This window comes from Leptonotus elevatus, chromosome 13, assembly GCF_054856555.1.
Source record: "Leptonotus elevatus isolate MCC_2025b chromosome 13, RoL_Lele_1.0, whole genome shotgun sequence".
Lineage (NCBI taxonomy): Eukaryota > Metazoa > Chordata > Actinopteri > Syngnathiformes > Syngnathidae > Leptonotus > Leptonotus elevatus.
The window spans coordinates 19404912-19432718 of NC_141251.1; the positions used below are offsets into that span (position 1 = coordinate 19404912).

General features: G+C 40.8%; 1 protein-coding gene across 3 annotated transcripts in view; it reads right to left on the reverse strand.

The window, feature by feature from the left end:
• Nucleotides 1-1920: 1920 nt before the first annotated feature.
• zmiz1a (zinc finger, MIZ-type containing 1a) overlaps nucleotides 1921-27807 on the reverse strand; it is a 141769-nt gene continuing 115882 nt past the window's right edge. The window contains exons 7-25 of one of the 3 annotated variants that reach the window (XM_086093289.1): nucleotides 21028-21063; nucleotides 15822-15957; nucleotides 13397-13517; nucleotides 13099-13307; nucleotides 11802-12003; nucleotides 11129-11410; nucleotides 10868-11044; nucleotides 10721-10789; nucleotides 10482-10641; nucleotides 9855-9996; nucleotides 9189-9399; nucleotides 8986-9091; nucleotides 8452-8612; nucleotides 8299-8366; nucleotides 7539-7607; nucleotides 7173-7459; nucleotides 6005-6189; nucleotides 5409-5672; nucleotides 1921-4357 (exon numbers count right to left, since the gene is read on the reverse strand). In XM_086093289.1, the coding sequence (XP_085949415.1) occupies nucleotides 4250-4357; nucleotides 5409-5672; nucleotides 6005-6189; nucleotides 7173-7459; nucleotides 7539-7607; nucleotides 8299-8366; nucleotides 8452-8612; nucleotides 8986-9091; nucleotides 9189-9399; nucleotides 9855-9996; nucleotides 10482-10641; nucleotides 10721-10789; nucleotides 10868-11044; nucleotides 11129-11410; nucleotides 11802-12003; nucleotides 13099-13307; nucleotides 13397-13517; nucleotides 15822-15957; nucleotides 21028-21063 (2993 nt within the window). In that variant the 3' untranslated portion in view covers nucleotides 1921-4249. Of the gene's footprint in view, nucleotides 4358-5408; nucleotides 5673-6004; nucleotides 6190-7172; nucleotides 7460-7538; nucleotides 7608-8298; nucleotides 8367-8451; nucleotides 8613-8985; nucleotides 9092-9188; nucleotides 9400-9854; nucleotides 9997-10481; nucleotides 10642-10720; nucleotides 10790-10867; nucleotides 11045-11128; nucleotides 11411-11801; nucleotides 12004-13098; nucleotides 13308-13396; nucleotides 13518-15821; nucleotides 15958-21027; nucleotides 21064-25960; nucleotides 26240-27807 lie in introns of those variants that run through there. The other 2 variants (XM_086093292.1, XM_086093291.1) reach the window with 2 other exon arrangements.

Consider the following 27807-nt stretch of genomic DNA (forward strand, 5'->3'; position numbering starts at 1 on the left):
AATATTCCCATTAATACATGTCTATCTATGAACTACTTTTACATAAATATTAATAATGAATACAACACCAGATTGTCCTCCATTTTTCATTTTATGATAAATGTTTTCATTTATATATATATATATATATATATATATATATATATATATATATATATATACATGCCCAATTTCAAAAAAAGTTGGGACACTATACAATTTGTGAATAAAAACTGAATGCAATTATGTGGAAGTGCCATATTTTATTATTTTATTCAGAATAGAACAAAGAGAACAGGTCAAAAGTTTTAACTGGGAAAATGTATAATTTTAAGGGAAAACTATGTTGATTTTAAATTCCAGGGTGTCAACAAATCTCAAAATCGTTGGGACAAGGCCATTTTCACCACTGTGAGGCATCCTCTCTTCTTCTTACAACAGTCTGCAAACGTCTGGGGATCGAGGAAACAAGTTTCTCAAGTTTAGAAATAGGAATGCTGTCCCATTCTTGTCTAACGCGTCTCTCTAACTGTTCAACTGTCTTGGGCTTTCTTTGTTGCACCTTCCCCTTTATGATGTGCCAAATGTGCTCTATAAATGAAAGAAGTGGACTGCAGGCTGGCCATTTCAATACCCGGATCCTTTTCCTACGCTGCCATGATGTTGTAATTGGTGCTGCATGTGGTCTGGCATTATCATGTTGAGAAATGCAAGATCTTCTCTGAAAGTGATGATGCCTGAATGGGAGCACATGTTCTCGAATCGGAATATACCTTTCTGCATTGACGATGCCTTTCCAGATGTGGAAGCTGCCCATGCCACACGCACTCATGCAACCCTATACCATCACAGATGCAGGCTTATAAACGGAGTGCTGATAGCAACTTGGGTTGTTCTTGTCCTCTTTAGTCAGTATGATATAGCGCCCCAGTTTTCCACAAAGAACTTCGAATCGTGATTCGTCTGACCACAAAACAGGTCTCCACTTTGCCACACTCCATTTTAAATAACCCCTGGCCCAGAGAAACGCCCGCGCTTCTTGGTTTGCTTTAGAAATGGCTTCTTGGTACTGTAGAGTTTCATCTGGCAACAACGGCTGACACGGTGGATTGTGTTCATCCACAATGTTTTCTGGAAGTATTGCTAAGCCCTTTCTGTGATTTCCCTTACAGAAAGCATTCCTGTTTGCGGTGCAGTGCCGAAGATCATGGGCATCCAGTATGATTTTTCGGCCTTGACCCTTACACAGAGATTGTTCCAGATTCTCTGAATCTTTGGATGATGTTATGCACAGTAGATGATGATTACTTCAAACTTTTTGCAAATTTTCACTGGTAAACACCTTTTTGATATTTCTCCACTCTCTTTCTGCGCAACAATGGAAGAATTGGTGATTCTCTACCCATCTTCGCGTCTGACCTGTCATCTATATTCTATTCTGAACAATATATTGAAATTTGGTACTTCTACATAATTGCATTCAGTTTTTATTCACAATTTGTATAGTGTTCCCTTGTTTTTTTTGGAATTGGGTTTGTATATATATATATTTAATATTTTAGCTGTGTTGTCTGTGATGTGGTATTTTACACGGTATACCTACATTTTATTTTCTTAAATGAACTGTGCATCTTCTACAAACCATGAATGAGAAATAAACAATTAAATTGGCAGCTTCTCTTACCGTGACAAAGTGACTATTCAAGCCTCCACTACTACTCAAAACCTATTTCATAAATTTTTATAAACACTTAAATTTGAGTATCAAGAGGCACGTCCAACATTGTGTTTCATCGGAATACATATTTATTAGATAAATATTAGGATGTCACGTCATCTAACTACATACAGATTTGCAAGACTAGAAATCACAATGTTTGTCTGATCTGATTGTACATCAGTGAATGTACAAACACCACGAGAGAGAAAGACAACTGCCACTTGTTGTGCCAATCACTTCAGATTGTACCTTTATAGCATTGTTTGCCAAATTGCATAAAAACTATAAATTGGACATTGTATTATGACTTTTTTTTATTTTTACAAACTCTAAAGCTTTGTGTCCAAGTTCTAATGAAGGGTGTGAATCATTTTGTAGCACCTTTATAAAGTACACGGGCCATAGAGAAATACACAGAATAATTACACAAAGGGAAAAAAAATGTATTTTGTGTCTTGGCCCCCGCCCCATGCAAGGGAGGGTTTACATAAAGTATTTTTACATAGAACAGGCGAGGTTTGCGATGGTCAAACATGAATTCAATTGGGACGTCTGACAGGAGGATGCAAGCTTTACAAATTCTAAATACACTATGCACACTCCCTCTGGAGAAAAATGAATACATTTCTGTTAATGGGTCTCTATTTGTCATTTACATTATGTACACACACCCCTCACAGTCACGGCCTCCCAATCCAACATGGTTTCTTTTTTTTCTCTATTTTTACATGAATGCTCTTGTCATTGGCTGGATGTGGACAGTACAATTTGGATGCAAACATGACTGTGTAGGGAACATCCCAATGGGCAGTGCATTGTCTTTACATTGAAACTCAAAACAATATTCCACAAGTAAATCATATTTGGTTGTGTATAAAGAAAAAAAAAAGGGGGTGAAAATAGAGTACATTTTAAAATTCACTGACTGCATCAAACTGAAAAGCAAAAATAATTAACTTAAAACAATACAAAATTGTGGTTAAAATACATAAAATTAATGTGTTTTTTTTGCAACAAACATTCCATTGTTTAAAAGTATCCAATTATATAAATATATATATATATATGCATATGTATATATATACATATATATATATACATATATACGTATATATATACATATATACGTATATATACATATATACGTATATATATATATATATATATATATATACATATATACGTATATATACATATATATATATATATACACATATATATACATATTTGTGTGTGTGTGTGTGTGGGGGGGGGGGGGATTTGGACCTCTAAGCTGCTTTTACACTTATTTTAGACACAATATCAACACATTACATTTAAAAAATAAAAATAAAAGGATGACGAAGGGGAAAAATGTACACTGACACATAATACAAGGCCAGAGTGCATTTGGAACAGTTCGGAAGTGGGTTTGTGAGTACAGTATTTGTATAATGTGTGTGTGTGTGTGTGTGTGTGGGTGGGTGCGACACACAGTACCATGTCTAGTTGACAGTAATAGATGGGCACAGCACTGCACAGTCACTAAGTATTCACAAAGCGTATATACAACAGTTGTGCACACACACACACACACACACACACACACACACACACACACACACACACACACACACACACACACACACACACGCACACACACACACAAAGGAGGCTGCATGATGCTGGGGACAGATGCTGCGTTCGAATACAGTTACAAAAGATAGGAAATATCTGCTTTGGTGACAGGGGACGGAGAAAAAAAAGCATATGAAAATGAAAACGACATAAAAAACAACAACAGATGTGCTAAAGCAATAAATATAGATTGGGTAAACGATCAACAGGATGCATTGGCACAATTGCAAAAAAAAAAAAGATGTGGAAGAGTGAGACATAATAAATAGAGCAATGCGGGGTGGAAGAAGAACACGGCGGTGGATTTGCTCCCCACTTTACATATGCTGCAGGCAGGATGACCACACACGCACACACTGCGCAGCTACTCGTGCGCTCCATTTACCGCGTGCACTCTGGACGCGGGGGGATGAGCAGGGGGGTTGAAAGGTCGTGGCATGTGCTGCCGTCTTGGAAGAACACGTTTGAAAAAAGTGGACAAAACCACACAAACACATACAAGATTTGTTTTTCCCACAAAAGCCAAATCATGCTTAGATATAAAAAAAAAAAAAACTTTTCCTTGTCTCCTGGCTTTTGTCGATTACAGGTGATGATCATAATAATAGCTGCACACTTGAGAAGGTATCATAGACATGTATATCAACTATATACATATGCATGATGTCGCCTTTTTTTTTTGTGCCCGCCAACGTGGCCGTGGATGTTGTTGGTGGAATCTTTACACAAAAAACATGTGCAGGGATGAGCGGCGTCCCATCCCTTTTATTTTTTACGTCCCACGCAGCACATCTTCGAGAAAGACAGTGTGCACGTGTGCGCATGGGATACAGTCTCAAGTGTCAAAGTGGGAGGTGGACGACGCGTCTGTGGACCGGACAGTCAAACGCGTCCCCCGTGAGGTGAGCTTGAAAGGAGGAAGGGGGGGTGGGGTTAGTTGTTCTCAAAAAGGGAGAGAAGGTCGTCATTGCTGTTGGTCGGAAGGTCGGGAGGATCCAGGTACGAGAGGAGCTCGTCTGGGTTGGCCAGCTCTGGAAGCAGCTGTGGACGAACCAAAAAATGGGGACAATTAGGATTTTTGAGAAAAGTATAGTAATACAGAACAAGCCGTTTCTAGCTTAATGCTAACACATTGTGGAAAACGTCAATGACGAGCTAACAAATAGCATCTGTGGGAGTGTTACAATGCTTTGAAGAACAGATATTTTTGAACACAAACAGTGAAGCAACATGTAGAAAGACAATGTATAAATAATCACAGGCTGATATTCTTTATCCTCTGCGATAAAACGATTTAAATTACTGAAAATTAGAGTCACTAACAGTAAGTAAGTTAAGTGAAACTTTGTTTTTCCACATGACTGTATTGTACTCCCACTTGGTGGCTAAGTGAAGTATTTATTTATATTATTGATATATGTTTTTATAAATTACAATAATATCAAGCGGTTGCATAACTGATATGTGGCTATGTTCTGAATTAACCAATCACATTAAAACTCATGTTACCTGAATAACCCTCAATACAGTTGTGTTGTTCTAGTTGTCTTTTCCTGTCATTTTTTTTTGTTTTCAAGCAGAAGTCAGACCAATAATTTCAACTGTTCATTATTACTTCCATGTTGTCTGAGACCCCAGTTCCAGCTGAAGAAAAACCGGGCCATTATTACCACCGTACCTAACTGTAGGGATGGGCGAGCGCCGATACCACGTATGGGGGATCGGATGGATACCCGGCTTTATTTCAAGGTATTGGTCCACACCATTTCAAGCAATTTTAAGAAAAAATGCTATAATGGGATACATAGATATTTCTTTAAAACGATCTTGTCATTGTTTTTTGGGCAAATTTTATGTATCAAAAAGCTTGTGGTATCCGTACTTGGTATCGGTGACCACTAAAAAGTAAAAGTAAAAGTAATTATACTGGTATCAGTCTAAAAAAAATGTGGTATCGAACATCCCTACTCGGTACATTGTTGTTTTGATAATGAGGAGTGAATGTGTAATATTAAATTGCATGATTTTGACCCCACATTCAGCTTCGCTTGATTGCACTTTGCGTCGCCCGCACACAAACACACACACTTACATCCAGCGAAGGTTCGGGCATGTCCGGACCATCTGACGAGGGGTTAAAGGTCAGATCGGCGTGCGGATGAGCGTTCTGGCCGGGCGGCTGAGGCTGCGGCGGCGGGCGAGGCGGCTGCGCCGCCGACGGGCCACCGTGATGCAAGGGTGGCCCCGATTGGCCGCTGCCGCCGTGATGCAAGGAGGGCCCCGATTGGCCGCCGGGGTGGGGAGAAGCATGCAAGCCGGGCTGCATGGAGTTATGGGACGAATCGGGATGGGACATCTGCGGGAGACAGAGGGTAGCAGATGGATGTATAGAGAAGGGAAAAGCCAAATGAGCCCCAGCGTGAATAATGCGAACCAGGCTCTTGAAAATGGAAGCTGTGTTGAGCAGATACATACAGCTGCAACATTTTATGGCGAGCGTGTGAGTGCACACGTGCTGCCTCGGCCCACAAACCAAAATCTCAGGCTCTCATTTCATTATGGCCGTGTTTGAAATGACTCCCTTTTGACTAGATAGTGCAGTATATGGTGAGTTCCGCATTTTAGTAATAGGGAGTAGGACCAGCCAATAATTTCAAACACAGCCTCATTTATCCAAAGTATCATTACCGTGTCGTTCATGCCGTGGTTGAGGGGCTTGTCCTGGGGCAGAAGACCACTAGGCCCATCTGGTGGGTGGGAAAGTTGCGGGCCATGGATGAAGTCACTCATAGGTGGACATCCTCCTCCTCCCCCGCCTCCAGATGGATTCCCGTGAGGGAAGTCAAAGTTCCCTTGGCTGTGGTAAGGGTTGCCTTCAAAGACCAAAACAAACCGTTTTAGTGACCTCATGACATTTATACTGTGGAATTAGCAATAAAACGTCAGTAGATGACAATGCATGAGATTAGAATAACTTGGAAGTTTGACTTTTGTGGTTGCACTGCATAGTGATTGCATATCATCGTTGTCGGGCAGAAACCTATTATGTGTAAGTATGGTCACCCCCCCACAGAAAATGATACAGGTCTGTTGCCATGTCATCTGTTATTTCAATTATTAACCTTTTAAAGTGTTGAATAGCTTGAGAACATATCTATTAACTCTCTTTAATGCTTAACTGTCTGAGACGTGCTGCGGGAGCCATGCATCATTATCTCGTCCCAAGAATGAAAGTATGGATGCTTTTCAGACATTAAGGAGTGAGAATGGGGTAAACTATTTAAGTAAGCCTGATTTGAAACTTTGAGTAAATAGTTAACTCATTCACTCCCAGCCATTTTCACTGAAGCAATCCCCTTCGCTACCGGCTGTTTTGCTGGATTTTGATTGATTTTGTAAGGCCCACAGAATATTGTGTTTAATTGCTATAAGAACATGGAACCTACCAAAAGAAAGATTAGAGTCTCTTCTTTCATCAGAAAAAAAGTATATTTGTATCTGTTTCCGTTTTGCAGCAATTAGCATTAGAATATAGCTAAGTTACACCATTATTCACAAACTGTTGAAAACAGTGGCAAAAAGTGGCTTTAAATTTTATTTTTTATTTTTTTAACGTATAAATATGTTTTGGGGAGTGAGGGACAAAGTATTAAAAAACGTATTTATACGTTTTGGGGTTTGAATGAGTTACTTATGTTTATATGTTCTTGTAGTGAATCTTTGTGGGCATCTCAGGAAAGTTGAGGTCAGAAACGTCCAACTTTCCCAGCATTCTGGAATGCCACATCAAACTCTCTCGTGATGCCACTTGTGGTGTTATTCATCCAAGCAGCAGGTACCAGCGCTTTTTCATTACCTGCACCCGGGTAATCTCCTCCATTTCCACTGGCATGTTGGCCGGGGTGGTGCGGGGGATAAGGGCTGGGCCCGGGTCCAGGACCGTGGCCGGCCCCTGGCCCGCTTCCAGGCCCTAGCTGTGCGATCATCTCCATCACGTTGGGCATGGTCATCTGACTCGGGCTCATGGTCTTGAAGCGCTTAGCCAGCGGTCCGTCGGGGTCCTCTTTGATGTGCAGCTCAGACTTGATGGCCACGGGCCGCCAGCTGCACGTCGGGTCAATCGTGACCTCCTCGAACTCTGAACTGTTGAGGGGCGAATTGAAGCGTGTTAGTTCGGGACACATACTTAACATGGCGTAGCATGTTTCACATTAAAACTTACTTTTGGATGGCATTGAGGATCCCCCACATGTACTGATCCACTTCGAGACCTTCAAGTAATGCTGTTTTACTGAAAGGAGGCAAACATGATAAAAATAAATATACAGTAAAAATGATGTTTAAGAGAAAATCTTACAAGAATTAAGGCAGACAGGGTGGAACTAATAGTTCCCTGGAACATAAAGACAACATTGACAACCCCTTCCCCAAATGTGCAAGTCTTAAGAATTCTGTTGATTTCTTTTTTTTATATGGCTGTATGTGCTGACTTTCTTTTCCCTCGGTCCATACTGTGCCCCCTTTAAAGGTGCCTTGCGTGTTTCCCTCCATTTCTTCCTTATTTTTTCTTTTCTTTTCATCTAAGGAACTCAGAACACTGAAATGTGACCCGCCAGGCTTCCTGTTATGTCCACTTCTGTTGGTCATTGTTGTTTTGATGTTTTTTGCCAGGATGTGACCAGGGGAATTACCGTTTTAGGGGTCAATAAATTAATCAGAATCTGAATAAATTCACCTAAGACACTGTTTACATGTTCTGATAGGTTCTGCTGTTTTGGTTAGCAAAAGAGTATACTTGGACTTAGCAGGCAAGCACAAAATCCAAAGTCTTTGTGTGAACAATAGGTGAGATAAGTAAATAAAAGTTTTTTCTAAGACACATTTTTTTGGACAGTTTTTTTTTGTTGTCTTGACCCTGTTACTAACAGAGAGGCCACTAATTTGAGTATATATGCTTTAAATGTGAAAACATGTTGACTTACTTGCAAACAGGACACCTCCATGTGCCTCTCTCACAGTTTAGCTGCAGGTAGGATTCCAGGTCGAAACACTGCAGACGCCAAAAAAGATATCATGATCACTTATTGACATAAATGAATTAATTTCGACAAACAGCTTTTTTGATGTCTCCAAACCTGCACGTGTTTGCAGTCGTGCCCTCGCGCGGGCAGCTGGATGCGGCGGAAGGTGATGGGACACTTGAGCGACACTTTGATGGCCGTCTGCTCCACGCCGTCCTCCCCGTTTAGAGTGGTGCTGCCCGCCGAGGCCGCCACACTGCTGAAGTTCCTCTTGACTGCAAAAGAGATAACATGAATTTGAATATTTGCTTCATGGGATTGTATTTATTACATAGCACTTCTCTTATCTGATGTTTTTTTCTCATCCAATCAGATTTCAATATCTTATGTTTCCGTGTGGAACTAATCTACCAAGGACATTCAGAATCCGTATTGCTGGCTAATGATGACCAAATTTCAAATTTGTCCTCACAGGCCTTCACTTAACAAAAGTTTTCACAGCCAACATTGACTAGCAGAACACTAGTTTAGCATTGTGACATGGTCATGGTGGCATTAAGAAGCGGCTGAAGTCAGGTAAAATGCAATGAAAGCGTAAACCTCAGCAGGTGTCGGGGGTAATTGAGATATTAACACACGGCGGCGTACTTTTGGTGATGCAGTGTTCCGCGGGAAGGAGCCTCTTCTTTAGGAGCCCCTGGAGGACGGAGCGCACAGATGGCCTGTGGACCAGCTGCAGCACAAACAGATGCGACTGCAAAGCAATACACACAAACAAACGCATGTCTATTAAACTCGAATCCTCACACCAACTGATGTTTTTGTCCCGCTAAATAGCGAGCCGCACTCACGCAACAACAGGCGGTGACGGTGATCTGGATGGTGTTCCTGCCCGGCTGGCACACGTGTTTCAGGTGCAAGGGCTTGTGGGAGGTCTTGTTGTCGCCTCGTTCGATGGTGAGAGGCGTGGCGTTGACGCTGACCTGGACCGACGCCGGCCAGTTGGTGTTCATCTGCCTGTCCTCGTGGTGGTAGCACTTGAACTGCAGCTCAAGGTCTGACCTGCAAAGGAGATGGGTTTGCAATATTTTTAACCTTTGATAAAGTTTTCATCAGATTCAGCTTCATCCGTTACATATTTTTCACTCTTATGCACATAAATATAATATAAAATAATATATAAATGTGTCTGTTTTTTTACAGATCATAACTACCTCAAGTATTGAGGCCAAAAAATATAATTTCCAACATTCCACATCGAGTCATAACTAAAATTAAAGCCCTTGATGAGGGATTTTCAAATATTTCACTCTTTTGTCAACTTCCATTAAGGGAGATATTTATTATGACATCTGGTTAACATGTTTACCATTCAGTAGCATTTTAACACGATATTACATTTAGTTATCATTTTAGCGCATGTCAGAAACTGAAATGCTCTACTCCTGTCCTTTTGCCAAAAATCAACTGGAACTGGAATCCTCCCATCTAGATAGTTTTAAGGTGGATTTCGTTACCTCCACATGAGGGTCTGGTGGACGGAGGGCCGCAGGTGGAAGACATGGTTGCTGACAGCCAGGTTATGCTCCAGGCGGAACGGCTCCAGCACTACACCGTCTCTGACCGGGAATGTCAGCCGCAGCTCCTCGTTGCTAATCGCTAGGAGACAAAAAAAACATTGGTTAGAAGTTGACTTTTCCTAAATATTTATTTTATAATCAAAGTTATAGATAGGGCTGTGCAATTAATCGAAATTCAATTACAATTTCGATTGTAACACTCCACAATTACAAAATCAGCATAATCGTAAAAAAAAGATTATTAATACTCATTTTGAATAGTTTAAATGTATACATTTGCACCTTTTTAAATTAAATTTTAACTAATTTAATACATTTTGTTTCATCCAAAAGGAACTTGCATAATTATAGTGTTTCAAATTCTTTGTATTTGTTTTAATAATTTTTACGTTTAAACATTTTCTTGTTTTGTACCAAAAAATAAATTATCGTCCTAATTGTAATTTCTATTATTATCAAAATAATCGTGATTCAAATTTACTTCATACTTGAGCAGCTGTAGTTATAGATTTAAAAAATATATTCATTAACACCATTGAAATGACAATAAATTCCTGTACTCACAAGGAGCAAGTGCCGTCATATTTGGTTTCATGTCAGGTGGAAACGGGGGCTTCACGTCCTGGTTTGGCGACAGGTACGGAGGGATACTACTTCCGGGCGTCATGGGTGGTGTGGGGTTGCCAGGTACTGGCGAGTGGGGGTAGTTACCAGGCCTGGGGGGCTTGAAGAGGAAAGCAAACAAATATGAGTTGAAATGCATTCATAAACTTGCATAATTCAGACAGTGAGTCAGAGCTTACCCCATTTCCTTGCCCGTATGAGTAGCCGCCACCCGAGAAGTTGGTGTTTTGCCCGTTAAATGGCTCTTGCTGCAAAATAAATATTGATACATTTTAAATGAAGATCATCCCTTGCTGACATTGACCATGGGCAGATGTGAAACAGACCTTGTAGTACTGGCCCATGGGCATGCCAGGTGGGTACTGTCCTTGCGCCTGCTGCCCGGGCATCCTCTGCCCCGGGTAGTTGGGCGAAGGCAAGGGTCTAGAAGCGTTGGGAGTCGGGTACTGTCCCTGCTGTGGCGGGAACTGACTGTTCGGTCCATACTGACCTCCGTACCCGGCCTAGGGAGGGACATTCAAGCAATGAGTACTCAATGAACCCCTATGTTATGGAAAAAGTTGCGTAATATAACCACGACCACTCACCTCGCCAGGATACGGCCGCTTCATCCCCTGCATGGGGATGCCTTGCCGAGGTCCTCCCGGGTAGCCCTGCTGGGGCATCCGCTGGCCGTGAGCTCCGAAAGGTCCCATTCCGGGGGTCCGGGCCTGAGTCATGCCTATGGGAGGCCCGCTCATGTTAGGGTTGCTCATCCCTGAACCCATGCTGGCAGGATTCATCCCTCCGGGGGGTCCTCGTGGGCCTGGCTGGTTCATGAACTGACTATTGTAGCCCTGAGCGGGACCCATTTGGAAGGATGAACACATCTGGAGGCAAGAACAGAAGGCTTCAGCGTCTTGACCATTTGTTTGGAGAATAGCTACCTGTATGTATCAAGCTATGCTTCCAGAAAGCAGTTAGGTCGACTATGGTGGGGGTTCTCAATTTTTTTTTATTCAGGGACCACTTATAGGGACAATTTTTTTTGAAGGAGCCCTCATAACATAAATGCCTTAGGAATTAAAAAGGACACTAGCTCACAGAAAAAAAAGAATAATAAATTCATCTTTTATTAAAATTAATCAGCCTTAAATGACCCAAAGCTAAGGTAGAAAGGAGTAATTATATGCAAATTATTTTGGCTTAAATCCAACCATACCATACTGCTTGGTGGAACGAGCCTTGTGTGTCACTGGCTGCATGTTCAGAGAAGTGTACCTGTCCATACTGATTCATATCTTTATTCTGCGTCTCCTGTAGCGCCGCCACGGTGGCTGTTGCCGTGGCAGTTGCCGTAGCAGCAGCCGCAGCGACGGCGGCAGCAGCGGCCGCGGCAGCCGGCTGCGCGAAGTCGCCGGATGGACGCGTGTGGGAGGCCATGCCCATACCTCCAGGGGGCGGATTGGGGCCTCCAGAGTAACTGTAGGAAAAGGTGTGTGTGAGAGTCAGGTAGGGAGAGTTTACTTTAGGGGTCATTTCGGTTTTGATTAAGTCCTCTAAGGGACATGAAAATTTATGAAAATATAGAATCCAATATGCAAAAATAAATAAATAAATATGTCTTTAGAAACTTTTGGATGGAACTTCATTTAATATATATATATATTTTTTAAACACACATTTAAAACAATCATTTAAAAAATGATATATTTTTTTTACTTTAATTTAAAAATGTCATAATTTATATTATACAAATTTATGGGATACACAATTTTTTATTAAAAAAATATAATGAAAATTTAAATGTATAAGATAAAATTCATTAAGAAGTTATAGGTTAGATATTTAGGGTCTTTTATAATTTATTTTTATTTAAAAAAAATTAATACATGAGCATCAGTATATCACAGTATTTTAATTTAATAATACCATTTTAAAATTACAGGTATTTGCTGCTCAAATGACTTTAGACTTTTTGTAATTGAACTGTACATTATTAAATACATAATTTAAAAACAAAATTACTCTAATTTATTATAATGAGTAATGAATAAAGTTATTTATATGCAACTGTGTGTGAAATAACCGTGGACATTTTACAATTAATCAAATTATTAATATATATGTGCATTTGTAGGTTTTACTTACTATTAAAAATATAAAATGAAAAATACATGATTCATATTTATAGGGTGTATATTTTGGGACTTTTCATAATTTAATAAAAAAATAGACAAAATCATCTGTCATTCAAATGTAATTAAATAAAAATAATAATAATTATAAAATAAAATATGGGCATTTGTGTATGGACTTTTCATAATTTTATTTTATGTACAAATGAATACTGTTTAAAAAAACAAAATAATATATTTTATTTGAATTACAAAATACATATAAAAATATATATAAGCATTTGGGAGGGGGGGGGGATCTTGATGATAATAATAATAAATAAAAATGAATTTTGTTAGTAACAGTCCACCTAAGGATTTCTTTGTTTTGTGTGGCGGGCGGGATCAATTGCTCCCGCAGGCCCTCATGTCAAATGGATGGGATTAACCCTCTTTCTTACCTGCTGCTGTATCCTCCAGGGCCTCCGGGGTATGCGGGCCTGCTATACATCCCCTGCTGCATGTACTGCTGGTTGGAGCCTCCTTTGCTGGGGAACTGCTGCTGTTGGGAGCTGAACTGGGGAGAGTTGAGTCCCCCTGCGCTGGCCGACATACCCGAAACCATGGGGTTTCCCCCGGGATTCATGGGGTTATTGCTGTTCCCCAGAACCTGGATCGAATCAAAAGGAAATCACGTGTTTGTTAAAGCAGACCAAATTGAAGAAGCGATACGTATATGCGAATATGCTAGGGACCTACCTGGCTCTGTGATGTGTTGGTGACGCCCCACACTGTTGTAACCACAGACAATGACCCAGGGGGCTGGTTAGTGTTTTGTTGCCAGGGGACAGAGACAGAGTCGTAGGGAAAGGAGCCATCGCTGGAGAATAGATGATAACACAAACCTAATGTTACTCTCACTTTCAACACACACAGGAGCTAGCCAATAGAGAGTCGGCAGAGGAACACATCCACCCAAAAAAGACAATCGCTTTGGACGCGGTGCCAAAAGTGTTGGGCAACAAAAAGTTCCCTTTCACAACATGGCCTCAGCACCAGAGTATGCGCCCATGCGCAAACACCTCCCTTCAAAATGAAAAAGCTCAACATGACGACTTTGTTGAAAAAAAGCCTCGGATTTGTCCCGATGGCTCGGGAATGTGAGGCATTCCCATCCAAAACAATCTGAGCACCGGGTTCCATACAATAAACATCCAGATGGGGAGAGGCAAGTGGCCAAGCGCAGAGTGCAGGAGAAGCTGCTATTTTTGGACGGCAGCTTGTTTTCTCTCCGAGGTTAGAGATCGGGATAAATGACATGTTCAATATTTCCTCCAACAGGAACAACATTATACCAAATATCCTCCTCAGACCCCAAGCAGGAATCTTGGCGAACTGCGGCTGTCTTTCTTTTCTTTTTATGTTTTTACTTCAACCCTCCTGTTTGATTTAGTGTCATGAGCACACCATGTTCTCCAAAAACATTACTTAAGTCTTCCCTGCTGGTCCCCCCTAATTCCACCCCTCCTTAAATCTGCTCAGCACCCTTCAAAGTAATTCTGCCTGCACTTCAAAAAATGCAAATCCTGTGTGTCCTTGAAGACTACATAAGCACTGAATTCAACAGAATAGTTTAATGAAGTCCTTCCTGGAAGACGCCACAATGAAGTTGAGTCCACTTTAATGACCAAGCCAAATTTGCAAGAACAAATCATGTCAAAAATAAGAAAGTGCAATGTTGAGAAACAACAATTGACCACTAAAAGTTGTTTTAAAAGTTTTGTTGGAAGTTGTCATTGTGGAATAAGTAAGTAAATAAGTACAGCTGCGAACTGCGGTCGAAAAACCAACAGAGACAAACACTTGCTTTGAAAAATTCAAAACAGATGTTGAAAATGGTAGAAAAAGACAACAGACACAAACAGAATTAATAAAACAAAGCATTGGATCTTTTTCCAAGAAAATACTCACTGGACACTTGATTAGGTAGACCTGCACAATCTAATGAAAGCCAATACAAGAGCTGGATTTATTATTATTATTTTTTTTTAAATCTGCCTTTACAAAGATAATAATCCGTATTGGAAGAAATATATTGATTTCACAATGTTTTTGTTGCTGTGGTTGTAGATTGCAGTGGTCTAGAACAGTGGTTCGTGAAGACACTCCTGGGGGTACGTGAGATTTAAGAAATATATGTAAATATTTCAGAACAATATAAATATATAAGATTAATTTTATATTCAGTAGACAATTCAATTTCAGTATCCTAAAAAAAAAAACATCACCCCCATACCAGAATGGTTTGACCCAACCTAGAATCACCTGTCAATCACTTGAAAACTTTATTTAAAATTGTGTTTACTATTTATTTTTGAGAACAGAGCTTTACTATGATCCCAAAAGATGACACTTTATGTTGATAATAGTCTGTATGTGCACAAATCTTTCTTTCTTTCTTTCTTTATTTATTTATTAGTTATCTCTTTTTATTTCCAAATAGTTCAAGAGACCACATAAATACAAATAGAGTTCCAAAGTTTATTAAATCAGACAATGATGGCACAGCACTTGTTTATTTATTTATCTATTTTTTTCTTCAATTAGAAATGCATTGCGCTGGTTAGGGGGTACTTGGCTGAAAAAATATTTCACAGGGGGTACGTCACTGAAAAAAGGTTGAGAACCACTGGTCTAGAACATCAGTAGATCATACCAACAGCTACTATGAAATTTTTTAATCTGAAATGTTCATATTTATGAAAAACGTTTGAATGTTTTTCATGTTGATATGACAAACTTGGCTGGGTGAAAATCCAGAGCCACTTTCAAGAGACAGTTGGAGTCTGGCTGCTGGACTAGAGAAGCCAAAAGGTAAGCAGAGCTGTAACGAGTTATTTGGATTAACATTAGCTAAGAGTGTTTCTTTGTAGTCCGACATGCTGGAAGCCATTTTTACACTGAGGCAGATGACATCATCAACAAGCGTTATTGCGATTGGTCGGGAGAGACAGAATCTATATCGCCAGCCAAATTTATACCATCTATCCTCTCTATATCCTTTAGGTACAATAACAATAATACATATTTTTAATACCATTGTCGCTCAAAAGTGAGCACAATGACCTTTTTTAAACACCTTACTTTATTTATTTGAGACCACCGGTCAGGGAGGCACACTGACCTGTGTGTGAGGCCAGCCTTCATGCTGTTTATGCTGGGCTGCATGGGCACTTTTCCCTGTGATTCGTTCTGCCTGTTCTTCTGGTGACGCAGCAGGAGCAGACGACCCAGCTCCTCGCACCACGACGACAGCAAGGCTGCAAAGACAACACACACACAGACGGACACGACATAAGTGTTGAGACTCCCAGAATGCACTGCCACGGCCTGGGTTTAAGTGTAGTCCTACATGACTTGTCATCTTGCTCAAGCCTCTAGAGGGCAGCCTGACTCAAAATACTGTTCGGTGGTATTATGCTACGCTTTAATGACATCAAACAACCAAATTCTGTGGTCTGCACCATTAAATAGACTCTCACCTAAATGTGATGCCCTCAAAAGCATTATAGAATTTGTCCAAAATAAATACAATTTAAGAATGAATGATAAATGCAAAATTGTAAACATGTATATACGTAACCAAATACAAATACATAAACATGTTTAATATATAAACTTTTTCTAAAACATTTTTAAAAATTCTGTTACCATTGTGTCAATTTTTAAATTAAAATATTTTTTTCTCGCCTTTGCATTATTTCACTATTATGTCAATCATCTTGTCGTTATAGGCTCAAACTGAATTGCTGATTGCACAAAGTGGTTCAAGCCAACATTGTGTATAAAATAAGCAAATGAGCACCTTAAGCGGGCAACAACCAAAATAGAAAAGGAAAAAGGACAGAAAGGAAGAAAGCGTTCTTTGTCTCTGTAGGCGGAGAGCGCCAAGCCTTCTCGTTTAGGAGGAATTATTCCACCCTGCTATTACGCGCAGCTTATCTCTCCACTAAATCACCACCTCCACACTCGGCCGCTGACTCTTCAAGATGCTAACCCGCCATTTAGACTTAAACGTCAGCTGCGAGCCATCGCTACTGACGCTCTGGCTGAGAGGAGAGCGGCGGTGACTCATCGCTTTTGCGACGACGAAGGCTGCGAGTCATTCAGAACGGAGTGAGGGGTCCGCTGTGGGGTGACATGCATATTTAGTGAGGGGTTAGGACAATGTGTGGCCTTGTCTTCACCTCCCAGTCGCGGTGTTAAAAGCCCTGCCAACACCACGTTCTCATACAGTGTGGTGACATTCACACCCACATTGCAACAAAGAGATTTGGTTAAGTTAATGTTATGCTACAAACAACAACTTACAATGTTAATATTATCATAATAGTTATTTTCATAGCCCATAATTTAAAGGTCAGCTTCACTTTTAAGAAAGACTACTTGGGTAGTGAATTTCCACATCAACAAAATCTTTCGACTCTTAAGTGTTTTTCACTTCTGGCAACAATGTGATTGACATGATACGACAAGCATACATTGAACGAAGTGGGGCTTTGTGTCATTTGGACAAAAATACTTTGACTATGATCGGCAATATTTGCCGTCGTGTGATGACACGGCTCTAGAAAAGCAGAACAGAATTTATTTTACACACTGCTGTCCTTTTCTATGTTTTCAATGACGAAAGCTGGTATAAAGGTTCACAGATCTGACTATCCAAAGTAGCTCTAGCGCTCAAATTCTGCATTTTAAGCAACATTGTAGTTTTTCCCAAATAGTGTTGCCGCACAGATTGGTTAGATCTGCAGATCCAACTTTATGTCACCCCCCCCCCCCCCAAATAAAAATTATTTAAAAAAATTTAAAAAATCAAGTCAGCAACAAAGCCCCATGAACCACCTTCCCGACAAATCGGGTAGAGCTGCAGGTCAGGTTATGATAATAACACTCATTTAGTGACATCACAGACTTTTTTTTCCAGGTGCATGCAGTGCCCCCCAACCACTCTTTAAAGGAGCAGAGGATGAGTCTTGCCCCCCCCCCCCCCCCCCCCTCCTCTTATCTCATCTAAGAAACTCGGAGCGTTGATAGCGACCTGCCAGGCTTCCCATTCTGTCTCCCTCTTTTGGTCATTTTTGTTTCTTGTGCGGGTTGTGACTGTGGCCAATAAATATGATTCTGATTCTTATCAGCAGTACGATATTTCATAACTGATATATAGCCAGTCCAAGACTGCAAAAACAGTGTCTGTACAGAATGGTAGGATTTACAGTAAACAGAAACAGAAGCAACAGAGCAGTGGAAGAATACATACCGGCCGAGGAAACTGTTTATTTGAAATGTTTTATAAAAATAACCCATAAACAAAATCCCTTATGGTTATTGATTCTCGACCAGATGCAGTTACAACTGTTACTTATGAATTCAAGATGACAACTCCACAGTGCTTGGCCTTTCCTTATAAAAGTAAGAAAAGTAAATGAGAAGAGTGAGACAGATTGTGTAATGAGGGGACGACGGCATGGGGGTGCAAGTGTAAATATCATTTTCTGAGGCTGATTCACAACTGTGTACATGGGTAAACGTTTGCTCACTGTGAGTAAACAGAGCAACAAGAGAGATGTGGGAATAGATTGTCTCCTGACGTAGCGAGATTTGAATTTCAGGATTTCTGTTCCACTCGCTTCGTTTGTTGCACACCTCTAGGATCGAATAGCAACTCCGGTGAAACTGTGATTTCATCACTGCAGTAAGCGACATCAAAAGTTGCTGTAAAATGCTGATTATACAATGTCAAGAATGTCATATAAACATTGGCTCGACTTGACAATGTAATTTTCTTCTCTGCAGTCCTGATTCACGTCACAGAGGAAATGCCTTTGCACAAACATAACAGGCAGCACTTATCTCTGGCTCGCAATCGGAGACTTTTGCTCAAGTTAGCGTGATGCATTCGAACACATGACAACACATCTGAGATTGATTCGCTTCAACGTGAGGAGCACAGCGGGGAAATAAATGGTCTCAGCCTTTATAACTAATAAAAGTGTATTTTGTATGACAATAAACCCAAAGAAATAATGACTGTGTTCAACTGCCTTCTACATTTGTGGGGTTCAAATTGCACATTTTAAACGGGGCACAGGGACACAAATCAGCATGACAACCAAACACAGTGCAACTGTTTGCAGTGCAGGGATTGCATCAGAGCAATTTGATGCTCCCAACATGCCGTTTTGCCACTGCACCGTATCGCTAAGCTCTACTCGCCTTGGTTTGGGGCGGTGGGCGAAGACCAGCCATGCCGCTCTAAAAGCATCAGTCAGACCAAACGACAACAGTAGTGGAAATTGGGGGTCTGTCATATTTACTTGTTGCTCAAGGGGTGGCGACAAAGTTTATTCAAGAGGAGGAGGCCAGCAAGAAAACTGATGACTGCAGCAAGGTAAAAACTATGGCGTATTAGAAGGTAAGCAGAGCATCAGGCTAAGCTAACATTAGCACGTGGGTTTATTGTTGACAATTCTAGTTGATATGTTTCATGTAGTAAAGAGTCACATTCTATGCGAGAAGAGACTGAGGACATCAAAGTAGACTGTGGAGTATAAAACTAGAAGACCCACAGCTAACAGCAACATGCTAAGCTAACGTTAGCATATGTGTTTATTGTTGACAATTCTAGTTGACATGTTCCATGTGGTAAAGAGGCACATTGTGTGAGAGAAGAGGCTAAAGATAGCGACAACAAAAAAGAGTATAATGCTACTTCAATTGCACATATGCAATTTAAAGTAAAAAAGTTGCAAGTAAAATGCAAAATCTGCCACATGAGATCTGTATACTGAAGGACGGGAGGTGAAACTGCTTCTTTAGGTTGAGCCTCACGAGAAATGTATAATTAGTCAGGGTGCCATACAGGCACATAAAACTACAATAAGATTTGCAAAGCAGAATGGAGAAATTCATATTCAAGGTGACCTTACAGTTAGTTGCCTTTCTCTTCCATAGCTACAATATTCCTTAATCTCAATTTGGAATGACCCCCCCCCCCAAAAAAAAAATATGAAGAAAAACTACTTAAATGAGGAACTATACATCACGCATTTTCAGATATTTAATTGTTTTAAATGGATTTACATTTATTCCGATTTTTTTTCCCTTCAAAATGTAATTGAACTACATTTATTTAATGTATTTTACCAAAAATGTTTGTTTAAAAGGTAAGGTTTAAAAAAATTATTTTGTAATTTTTTTATTTGACTTCATATATTTAATTAAATTTATTTTTTTTGGTTTAACTGCAATGTTCATATTATTGCGTAACATTGCACGCATCAATTTCATTCGTAGATTAAAATAGCCTTAAAGTTTGGGTTCACAGCACCACCTGTTGTCCTGGCATGCACATGACAGCCTGCAAATACATTTAAAGTACTAATAATTGTACAGTTGTGTTTTAAATTTTCTTTAAAAAACAAACAAACATTAAAAATACTTGTATGTGCACATGTGTACAGAGTTACTGTATTCCAAAACAAAATTGCATTAGCTGGGACATGCCAGTAACTGGGCTGGACAGAAACCTGAATCTAAGTATGAAAGAGTTAATCCGCTTCAGTGCATTAGCTTCATACACTAACAGTATGCACATACAGTCTGCACCACTCTTATCGCCGGTGCAGCAGCTCAACTCCATTTACACTATTTTTCACCGCGCTCGTGATGAGCTTTGATAACAAAAACACGTACAAGTGCATGCGGCCCTATTGTATTTGTGCTGATAAACACAGACAAAAGAGCAAAAAGACTACATGGAAAATGTGCAGCAACAAACAAAGCAGCCCTGAGAGACAATGTGTGGGATGATTAAAGGAAACATCCGTAAAAACACTGGCAGGTAAATTTACGCCATGTGGGCGCTAAATATTATGCAAAATGGAGGGATAATAAAACCCCATGGATGAGGGAGGGGGGAGTCATGCTTTTTGCGGGAATGTGATGGAAGCCATTTAAGCAGTGATGCCCCCGCCCTCATCCTGCCCCACCTCCTCACTGTTCAGCCATCAAATTGAACAGCTGTCAGAAACAAGGATTGGAATGAAACCACTAACACCTTTTAAAGACTTGCAAAGATGTGCAGTCCAAAAAAAAAGCATTTATTGCATTGGTAGGACCTTTGAAGATAATTTCATCAGTGACCTCTGGCAGGACAACAGACATGAGCGCACAGAGTGGGGGGGGGGGGGGGAGAAGATGGATGGAGGGATGCGAGACAGAGAACAGGTGGCGATGGAGGGAGTGGGCGGACACCCTCCCCACCCGGGTATGTATGTTTATGTCACAAGGCAAGAGATGCTGCAGCCAGGAAGAGAAAGCAGCTCTACCTGAGTCAGTCTGACATCTCCTGCAGGTGCTGGTTTCTGTGGGGTTCAAATTGCACATTTTAAACGGGGCACAGGGACACAAATCAGCATGACAACCAAACACAGTGCAACTGTTTGCAGTGCAGGGATTGCATCAGAGCAATTTGATGCTCCCAACATGCCGTTTTGCCACTGCACCGTATCGCTAAGCTCTACTCGCCTTGGTTTGGGGCGGTGGGCGAAGACCAGCCATGCCGCTCTAAAAGCATCAGTCAGACCAAACGACAACAGTAGTGGAAATTGGGAGTCTGTCATATTTACTTGTTGCTCAAGGGGTGGCGACAAAGTTTATTCAAGAGGAGGAGACCAGCAAGAAAACTGATGACTGCAGCAAGGTAAAAACTATGGCGTATTAGAAGGTAAGCAGAGCATCAGGCTAAGCTAACATTAGCATGTGGGTTTATTGTTGACAATTCTAGTTGATATGTTTCATGTAGTAAAGAGTCACATTCTATGCGAGAAGAGACTGAGGACATCAAAGTAGACTGTGGAGTATAAAACTAGAACACCCACAGCTAACAGCAACATGCTAAGCTAACGTTAGCATATGTGTTTATTGTTGACAATTCTAGTTGACATGTTCCATGTGGTAAAGAGGCACATTGTGTGAGAGAAGAGGCTAAAGATAGCGACAACAAAAAAGACTGTAGTATAATGCTAAAACACCTATGGCTAACAGCAACAAGCTAAGCTAATGTTAGCATATGTGTTTAGCAGCACATGCTATGCTGCATATGGTAGGGAGACTCATTTTATATGAGAGAAGACTGTGGGCAGCAAAAAATGGGGACTGCTGTGTATATTACTGCAACTTCAGGAATTATAGCATGGAAACAGTCAAAGCTAACATTAGCGTTGTAGTATTATATGCCATCTATCATTTGGTAAGCAAACTAAACATTTAATTTGAAAATGGACTGAGGGTGGCAAAAAATGGTCTGCTACAACAAAATGCAGTATGTGGAATATTATACCTCAGGCATCCACAACTAATAAAGAGTTCCAGGCCATTTCTAGCAACATATGCCATGTTCCATGTGAAAAAGGGACTAATTTCAATCGAGAGAAGACTGAGGGCAGCAAGAAAACAGACGACTGCAGTCAAGTGGAAACTGTGGAATACAGAACAGATACTGAGGTGTCCACAGCAATATAGTAAATAAGATCAGCATGTGTTTATTTTTGCTATTTCTAGCTAACTATTGTCAAAGGTTAGCAATGATGCGGCAATAATGAATCTGATAACTGACTAATAAGCAAGCATCAGTAGTTTAGTCATGGAATCATCTGACAAGACACTAAAAAATAGTATCTCAGACTCCATGTTGACAAGTGTGGCGAAAAAAGGTATTTACAATGTTTTAGTATTGATTTTCATGATTCTAAATATTTACCTGGCACACAAACATGATTTGACTGCTCTATTTCATGACTGCTTCATTTTATTTCATTTCATGCTTCTTGAGTCAAAAGTGACAGAGGGAAGCATTGGAGTCACAGAACCTTTGGTACACTTGACAAATCATCATCACACGCGCATTAGTCACAAAAATATCTACCATTTTCTATACCTGTCCTGCAATGTTCAGCATATATAGACAAACTACAACTCATACTAACATTCATCTTCATAGAGTATCTGGAGAAAACCAACCGAAGCACGGGGAAAACATGCAATAGCCACAGCTTACATTCAAACATGAACCTCAGAACTTTGAGGCAGACGTGCTAACCACCATCACCACCGTGATGCCTTACTTGAATACACTGTACTCAGAAGGGAGGAATCTGATTCTTGTGAACAAAAATAGATTAAAAGGTCTGTATGTCAAGCAAGTAAACACCAGGACACGCCGGAAGAGTAAAGCACCTCACATGGAGGGTGAACGAGAAGCTCTTATCATCCATGAACAGCGCCCCTGCCCCTCTCCCACTACAGCAAATATCACATGGCTAATTATAAGTAGACATGGTACTTATCTCCATGACCACCACACGCTTGTTCCTTCAAGGAAATCACGAGGGGACAGAAAAAAAAAGTGCAATTACATAAGACCGTGAACGTGATGACATTCCCGCGCTATTACAAAGAAGACAGGAGGGGATGAGCTGAATAGATGATGCATCATAGCCCGAGGCAACGACAGTTCCACCCTCACAGCTATCAATACTTGACATTGGTTTGTCCTGGCAGAAATCACCATCTCAATCCTCACATCGTCACGTTGAGCTCCTTTCCTTTGAGTGGGAGGACGGCGGGTGAGGCGATGATTCACACATAAAAGCCGCTGCGAAAACAACGTCGGCCGCACAAGTTCAGCGTCAAACTGTCACAAGTGAGTCAGGAGGTCACCCGAAGTGTCTCCAAACAGGAAGTGCTGCAAGTCATCCCGCCCTCAGCTGCAAGTGGTGCTGTATAATAGTTTCCGACACGGTTCAGTGCGAGATTGTTTTATTGTTTGCCAATGAACTTGTCCACTTTAAGGTTAAACGCTGATTGAATGGCCCACAGAAGCTTTTATTGCCCAGGCGACCTTTCGTGTTCTTTCCCATTAAGAGAAAAGCATTTTAGAATGCTTATGCCATCACTCCCATAAGGCCTACTCTATAACAAAATACAAAACAACATTTCAGAGCAAACAAATGTCTATTTCAACATTGGCAATGACAATCCACCTAACACGTGCCAAAGTAACAGGTGGCACCACAAGGCTACAGCTTTAAGACTACTTCAGCCAATCAGGAGCCTGAAGGAAGTCATGTCTGGAAAAGACACAATAACAATGACAAATCAAAGAAAAGGGAGGATTAACTGCGTGAACTGAAAGTACAGGGCTAGAGCTATACAGTTGCACTCTCATTTGGTATTTTGCTTCAAACAATTCACATTGAAGTGGTCACTCCATGGCCATCAACATTGCAAAAAATAATAAAAATAAATGGCATTCGTAATACCTATAAAAAAGAATTGATTCTCTAAGGATCACTAGTGAATCCAAATGTATTATATCTTTAAGTTAAATACTACGAAAGCGTGGAACTGCCAATGTGTAGTAAACATTTTTGACTGGCAAGTACGTTCGAACGTATTTTGTGAGTACATTTGAACGTATTTAAAGACATTTAAACATACTCGCAAATATGTTTGTATTTCAAACATACTTAGCTTATTTTCCCATAATGCCATAGGGTATTGACTTGCGCATTAGTAATACCCTGTTCCATTATGGGAATTTTAGCCTACAAGTACGTTCGAACGTATTCGTGTGACTGTACTTGCGAGTATATTGGAATGTATTTGCAAAATTAAATTATGAAATTAACTACAAAATTAATTGTACTGGATTAAAAAAAAGATTTAAAGCCACGGTGATATGCAGAGTTTGAACACTTAATTCAGTGATTACCTAGCTTATCATTAGAGGGAGCCCATGTATCGCCAGTGGTATTCCTACCACACATTGAGAACCCCTGCTCTCTAGGGTTTAAGAATGGAAATTGACACATTCTTCTGCTTTCGAAGATATAAGCTCAGTCTAACATAATGTAATTTGTAAATAATATAGTATTTACTGACTTAAAAAAAAAATGAAGTGAGCTGTTTAGCACACAAAATAATATCCAAGCCAATAAGCTAAATATCTTGCTGAAAGTGGTCCACACTTAACACACTTTCTTTTTTTTTTTTTTACCTTGCAAACTATCATGTTTAATGCCACTAGTGAATCCAAATGTATTATATCTTTAAGTTAAATACTACGAAAGCGTGGAACTGCCAATGTGTAGTAAACATTTTTGACTGGCAAGTACGTTCGAACGTATTTTGTGAGTACATTTGAACGTATTTAAAGACATTTAAACATACTCGCAAATATGTTTGTATTTCAAACATACTTAGCTTATTTTCCCATAATGCCATAGGGTATTGACTTGCGCATTAGTAATACCCTGTTCCATTATGGGAATTTTAGCCTACAAGTACGTTCGAACGTATTCGTGTGAATGTACTTGCGAGTATATTGGAATGTATTTGCAAAATTAAATTATGAAATTAACTACAAAATTAATTGTACTGGATTAAAAAAAAGATTTAAAGCCACGGTGATATGCAGAGTTTGAACACTTAATTCAGTGATTACCTAGCTTATCATTAGAGGGAGCCCATGTATCGCCAGTGGTATTCCTACCACACATTGAGAACCCCTGCTCTCTAGGGTTTAAGTATGGAAATTGACACATTCTTCTGCTTTCGAAGATATAAACTCAGTCCAACATAATGTAATTTGTAAATAATATAGTATTTACTGACTTAAAAAAAATAAATAAGTGAGCTTTTTAGCACACAAAATAATATCCAAGCCAATAAGCTAAATATCTTGCTGAAAGTGGTCCACACTTAACACACTTTCTTTCTTTTTTTTTTACCTTGCAAACTATCATGTTTAATGCAAAAATGTTCTTCCAGCATGAAGTTGTCCAAAACGTGAATTTGTGTCCCATTTTGACCAAGCGTAACCACAAGCCCACTCCATCACATGACCCTCGGAGCTGAAGAATAAGCCTGGACCAGCGTGAGTTCCTGAACATGTGCTCATACAGCACATAGACAGAGGTATGACCCCCGAGGCGGCATGTAGGTCAACCTGTGGTCAGCTGATCCATCCTGATCCCACTCTTTTAGCCTGGTTGTAGTAGCCGCACATAGTTGTAGACTTATTTGCAAGAACACCCAAGTGCAGTTCAAATGTGCCACAATGAGAAATCAGAGATGGCACAAATAAGCAAGCTAATGGAGAAGGTGTAACGGAAACAAGCTAAATAAGATGCTCGGTCAGCCCCCGGTCAACTTGCTCCATTGCACTCATGCACAAAAAGACACATTTAACTTACTTACCCCGATCTCAACACAACGCCTGCACATGTCATCCCATTCAGGTCGCCGCGCAAAGTGTCTCCTGTTGAAACTCCCTGAGCTTTGGCCGCCTACTGCACCTTATCACTCTATTTTATGACTTCCTCTTTCCGCTCTCCTCTCTTTACTTTTTCTTTTTTTGCTCACTCTTCTCTCCTGCTCTCTGATCTGTCTGTTTCCCCTTGTCCGGCGTCTGCACAATGCACATCAATTATTCAGAGGCAGTCTCCCGGTTCCTCCCGGCTTATCCAATCAGAGCAGGGGGTTCTGCGCTAATGGGCTCCTGCTGTACCTGCTACCGGCTCCAGAGCGCTGGAGACAGCCGGGGGGTGGAGAGGGGGTGGGTGGCTCGTAGGATAGGCCGGTGAGGAGGGGGCATGGGATGTACAAGAGAAAGGATGAGAGTCAGAGATAAAGACAGCAAGCAGCAGCAAAGTGGAGCGGAGATGGCGAGGACGAGATATTGCGGCGCTTCTCACCCTTCTGTCTTGAGGTGATGTAATGGATGCCTCGGAGAAAAGCACCTGCATAAATACATCATCTGACAATTGCATCCCACTTGCAGCAGTGGGCGGACCTTACTGTGTAGATCAATCAAACGACTTGGCGACAAGATTCTGATCTAACAGCGACAGGCCTTCCATCGCGAGGCCACCTCGTGACTAATACGATACATCTGAGATTAGAGCAAAAACATCAAGTTGCGGGTGAATCCAAGTTCAGCCTCGCTCGGCCCGAAAGTCAACCCGACGTAGCGATGACTCGGCCCCGGATGAATGATGGGGAAAAGCCCAATCTGTCACCACTGATCCCGTCTGAGCCAACGTAAGGATGCCGGCCTTGCGACAGTGAGAGTGTGTGCCACTCGTCCACCGATACCCCACGCAGACTTGAACAATGGCGGCATTGTCAGAGCGCAATTTTACTTGAAGAGGCTGTGCCGAAAGCCCCTGAGGGATGACGGCTGGGGGGGTGGCGGCAAAGGCGGCTTAGTCCTGAGGTGTGGGTGCCAGATCAGTCAACCCCTGAACAAAAGAAGGATTTAAATCATTTGCTCATCCGGTTTTGACATGACGTTGTCTTGTGTGTGTAAAGGGGCGCCTCTTCGCCAGGTTCAGCGTCTCGGGTAAAGCAAAACCAATTAGCCGGCGACTGATTGAGGACCCGCGGAGCCAAGAGAACTGGAAGTGGAGCTAATGAGTGTTTAGTCCACAAACTCAACAGTAAACTTCTAAAGGTAGTTTGGTGTGTGTTGCAGGCGGATTTCATCATCTAAAGCAAAGCCGGTGTCAGAGGAGAGGCCGGTGAGCTAAAAATAAAGCTGTTAATAATTCAGTGCACTGCTCTTACCCTCGGTAGTAATTAAATATAAAAAGTCTTGTCAGGTTGATTGGGTCTGTATGAAAGAATGCAGCACTTTTCCTCGAGTTCTCCAGAGCAAGATCACAAAAGCTGTCTTTTTCAAAGGACATGATTGCTTTTCTGTCCTTTTTCTTTTTTGGTAAAGATCACAATTCACAGTGACCAGCCAAACTGACGAAAATTATGGCATATGCAGGCCAGGCCAGTGGTTGGCAATGGTCCAAATAGTCTGGTTAAATCAGCCTATTCAGCGACCAATGACGACTTTAGATACTGATCGAGAACAAAGAACCAAAAAATGTCAAACTTGATACATGGGAAAGGCTGGAGTATCTGTGTAACAGAGTATCAATATTTCAGTTTTGATTCACCCAAATCTTAATTCCCAGGTGTAAAAATCCCGAGTTGTGTAAATGACGATAAAGTCATAATTTTTATTTAATTTTAGTTAAAAACTGTAAACAAAA